This window comes from Helianthus annuus, chromosome 7 (assembly GCF_002127325.2).
Source record: "Helianthus annuus cultivar XRQ/B chromosome 7, HanXRQr2.0-SUNRISE, whole genome shotgun sequence".
NCBI lineage: Eukaryota > Viridiplantae > Streptophyta > Magnoliopsida > Asterales > Asteraceae > Helianthus > Helianthus annuus.
In genome coordinates, this window is record NC_035439.2 from 10,030,511 (window position 1) to 10,034,695 (window position 4,185).

The 4,185-nt window shown below is 37.2% G+C and overlaps 1 protein-coding gene across 1 annotated transcript; it reads right to left on the minus strand.

Moving 5' to 3' along the window:
• Positions 1–2,889: 2,889 nt before the first annotated feature.
• Positions 2,890–3,936, minus strand: LOC110924978 (putative nuclease HARBI1). The gene has a single exon (XM_022168951.1). The coding sequence runs from the start codon at positions 3,934–3,936 to the stop codon at positions 2,890–2,892; it is 1,047 nt and encodes a 348-aa protein (XP_022024643.1).
• Positions 3,937–4,185: the final 249 nt, after the last annotated feature.

Below are 4,185 nucleotides of genomic sequence, written 5' to 3' on the forward strand. Positions count from 1 at the left end.
CAATACGAAAAATGAATACTCATAATCGTGGTTTTGACCCGAACAATCCGTGGGCATTCCAAGAAACACCTAGCCCAGCATCCAATCGTCCAATTGCTCCCTTTTTAATACACTCCACGATGCCGGATATGGCTGGTTACGTATCGTTTATCTCGAATCATTTGAAGAATGATGTCGGTCGAAAACACCAATGCCTTTCGCGCAACGCACGTCATTGAAAAACACTAGTTAAAATAATAGTTGTGTGTTGGGCCGAAGTTTCAAAACCTAGGCTCAAATGGTTTGTTGTGTGTAGGCAAGCCCGGTTTTTGGGATGGTCGGGTGGGATCAAAACTTTTATTAATCGTGTACATATAATATACAATTATGTCAATGGTCCATGAGTTTTGATTATTTTTGTCATTTTAGTCCGAAATTGAAACTTTTTATATCTGGGTCCCTGAGGTTTCATTTTCTTTGGTATTTCCATTCAATTGACAAATTGGGTTAGAAATTTTTGCTCATTTTATCGTTTTCTTCATTTAAATGATGGAGTTCTTGTTGGAGTTTAGGCATAAAATGACGATTATACCCTCCATTTAAATAAGAAAACATGCATAAAATGATGATTATACCCTTCATTTAAATGAGAAAAACGATAAAAAGGACATAAATTTCTAACCAGGTTTGCCAATTAAATTGAAATGACAACAAAAATGAAACCTCAGGCACCTAGATACACAAGTTTCCTTTTTGGATAAACTAGCAAAATTGACCTAAACTCAGGAATCATTTTGGCATTTTACTCTATAATATTTTGTTTTGAAACTATACAACAAATCAATTTTTGGTCGGTTGGCCTATACATGGAAAAGGTTGGAGAATTGTGAATGCCCAAGTTTGAATCCTGCTTTGGACATGTTCCGACTATATTATTTGAGTTTTCTTTTCCGCTTGTTGTAGTGAGTGCTTCAAAACAGAATGATTTCACTTAGCGCAACAAGCAGGTTTGATCTCACTAGGTTATATATACACATATTATTATTAACCTATAAATAAGCAACTAACTTGTGCTTAAGGTGGTTGTAACTTTAGCTTTAGGAGTTTTAAAAAAAAAATGGAATTTTCCTTTTTAACCTTCAAGTTTTAATCCTTGACAATTTAAGCTTAAAGTTTTAATCTTTGTTTCCTTTTTAACCCTAGAGTTTTAATCTTTGACAATTTAAGTTTAAAGTTTAATCTTTGGTAATTTAACCCCTTTAATTAAGTTGATTTTTCACTTCTAATTCAAAAGTTTCAATCTTTTGCGATTTAACCACTTTGATTTTTTTACTTATGTGTTGTAATCTTGGCTTTTGGGGGGGTTTTTCAAAGAAAAAATGGTTATTCATATGGTTGTTCCGTTGTTGTAACCTTGGCTTTGGGGATTTTTCAAATTTTTTCGCTTTATGGTTCATTCGAAATTTTGTGACTTAACACATCGCAACGTGCATCTTTGGTTTAACGTTTTTACGTTTCGTTCTAACGCGAGTTAACACGACGCAACCTGTGTGTGTGGGTGAACGTTTTTACATCGTCTATTTTTTCCCGTTTGACAGGTTCAACATAACGTGCGCATCCTAAATCGACTTAGTTATAACTAAAGAATCTCCGCCGCATTACGGCGGGTCGTAATTCTAGTTTTAAATTATATTTTAAGGGCCCAATTTTTTTACTTACACTAGACCCCAAAATTTTTAATGATTCTCGGGGACGAAAATGTGTGTACATACTAGTTATTAATTAGTAATACATACACGAATAATAGTTTCTCATTAAATATTGTTTTACTGCCGTCTCAAGTGATTTATTTTTGGAAACTAAAGTTAAAATTGACAATCACCTTAAAAAAACATACAAAATAAATCAGATTTTTTTTTTCTAAAGTAGTGTTGTTTCAGAAGTATTTACCAAAATGGTGTTTTATCTTCTTTTAATAGTTTCTTACTCCTAATTCCATTGGTTAGCTTTACTTTATTAACTTTTTTTGAACGGCGATTTTCATTAAAAATGGCAAACTAGCAAGATGCTAGCGCCTAACAAAAACAAACGAAACAAAAATTACACATCAAAATTACACCAATCCTTCCAAGCAAGATTTGTAAGGGGTGACCTATTTTTCATCCATAAGTACGTCAACGCCTTGATATCCACTTTAATCTTTCGGATGCTTATAGTTGCGCTCCTGAAAATAGACCGATTTCTTGCTTTCCATATGGACCATGCTGAGTGTAAAGATAAACACTTGAATAACTTTCTTCCTTTTGCCGCTCGCGTTTATGTTGTTACAAACATCAATTAAGTCCTTTACAGAAAAAGAATAAATGTTTGGAATATTACACCAGCTAAATAAAATCCTAGACCATCAAAGCAACATGGCAGGAGGTGAAAAGGTGTTCACAATGTTCCAGCCTATCCGCATAGAGCCGACAGTCCGCAGAACCTAAGATGATGTTCCTTCTATTTAGAGCCACCATGGTAGGAAGGCAATCTTTATCCGCTTTCCACATAAAAGTATTAATCCTCTTAGGCTAAAGGGTATGGGGAGGCTCATCCCCATGAGATGGGCCGCCACGTAGGCGCCACATCACCATCTCATGGAGGATGGGCCTCCATGCTTTTTGAGAGGGGTGGAGGATGAGCCTACTCCAAATATTTTTTCATTGTTTAATTTATTTTATTTGTTTAACTTTTATAAAAACTATTCAACATTTAAATAAAAATAAGACATAAAGGAAAATAATAAAATCCATTACATCACATAAATAAAAATTACAAAACCGAAAAAAAAATTATGCTACCTAAAATTTGTAAAAAAAAGACTAGATTTAAAAAAACACATAAAGGAAGATAATAAAATCCATTACATAACTACTCATCTTCGTCTTCGTCACCGTCACCGTCCGCGACGTTAACGTTGTTCCAAATATGTTCTACCAAATCCTGTTGAAGGTTTGCATGGGTGAAATCGTTGGTTAGCAAGAACGAGTTTAAATCCTGTTGTGGCGGATCAACCGGGACAGTATTCCCGTAAGATGCATTCTCATCATACTCACAAATCGCCCGACCTTCGTCTTCAATAATCATGTTATGGAGCAAAATGCAAGCGTACATACAAAGGCACAACCTCTTCGGTGTGCACGCACGTGCCGGTTGTTCAAGGACGGCCCATTTTTTTTGTAAGACACCAAAAGCACGTTCAATGTCTTTTCTTGCAGCTTCTTGACGCTTGGCGAATTTTTTCTTTTTTTCGTCCTCGGGATATGGAATAGTCTTTGCAATTGTAGACCAAGACGGATATATCCCGTCAGCAAGATAATAGCCACGTCTATACTCAACCCCATAAACTATAAAACGGGTGTCCGGACCGGTTCCATTAACGACATCGGTAAAGATCGCCGATTGGTATAACACGTTGAGGTCGTTGAGTGAACCAGGGAGACCAAAGAAAGAATGCCATATCCACAAATCTTGTGATGCCACGGCTTCAAGTATCAAGGTTGGATGGCCGTGATCACCTCGCGTATATTGGCCGCGCCACGCAGTCGGGCAGTTATGCCACGCCCAATGCATACAATCAATACTACCAAGCATTCCCGGAAACCCGTGCCGTGCTTCATGAGCTTGGTACAACTGCTGAACATCATACGCGTTTGGTTTACGCAAATATTTTTTGCTATACAGTTTTACCACATTATGGCAAAACCGATACAAGAATTCCCGCGTAGTTCTTGCTGACATTTGTAAGTACTCGTCCAAAGCGTCGGCCACTGTCCCGTATGCCAGTTGGTGAATGGCCGCAGTACACTTTTGTAACGTGGTGAACCCTTCATAACTTCTAGCATCAGGTTGTTGCGTGAAAAACGGGTCTAGCCCCGCCAAATCATTAGCAATCCATGTGAATAACCGGCGACTCATTCGGAACCTGCGTCTGAAAATCTCGTCATTGTAAAGTGGTTCATCCAAAAAATAATCGTTCACCAATTTCTCGTGCGCTCCTATCGTAAAAAATATATAAATACGAGGAAATAAGGAATAAGGATAATAAATTTTTTTAATGATAAAGCTTCGCGGTCTCTGTTAATCCGTATTCATCTGGTAATAACGTTTTCAGACGAGACGTCTTCCTCTTCCTCTTCAATAAGAATCTGCCCCGCCCGTAGCACA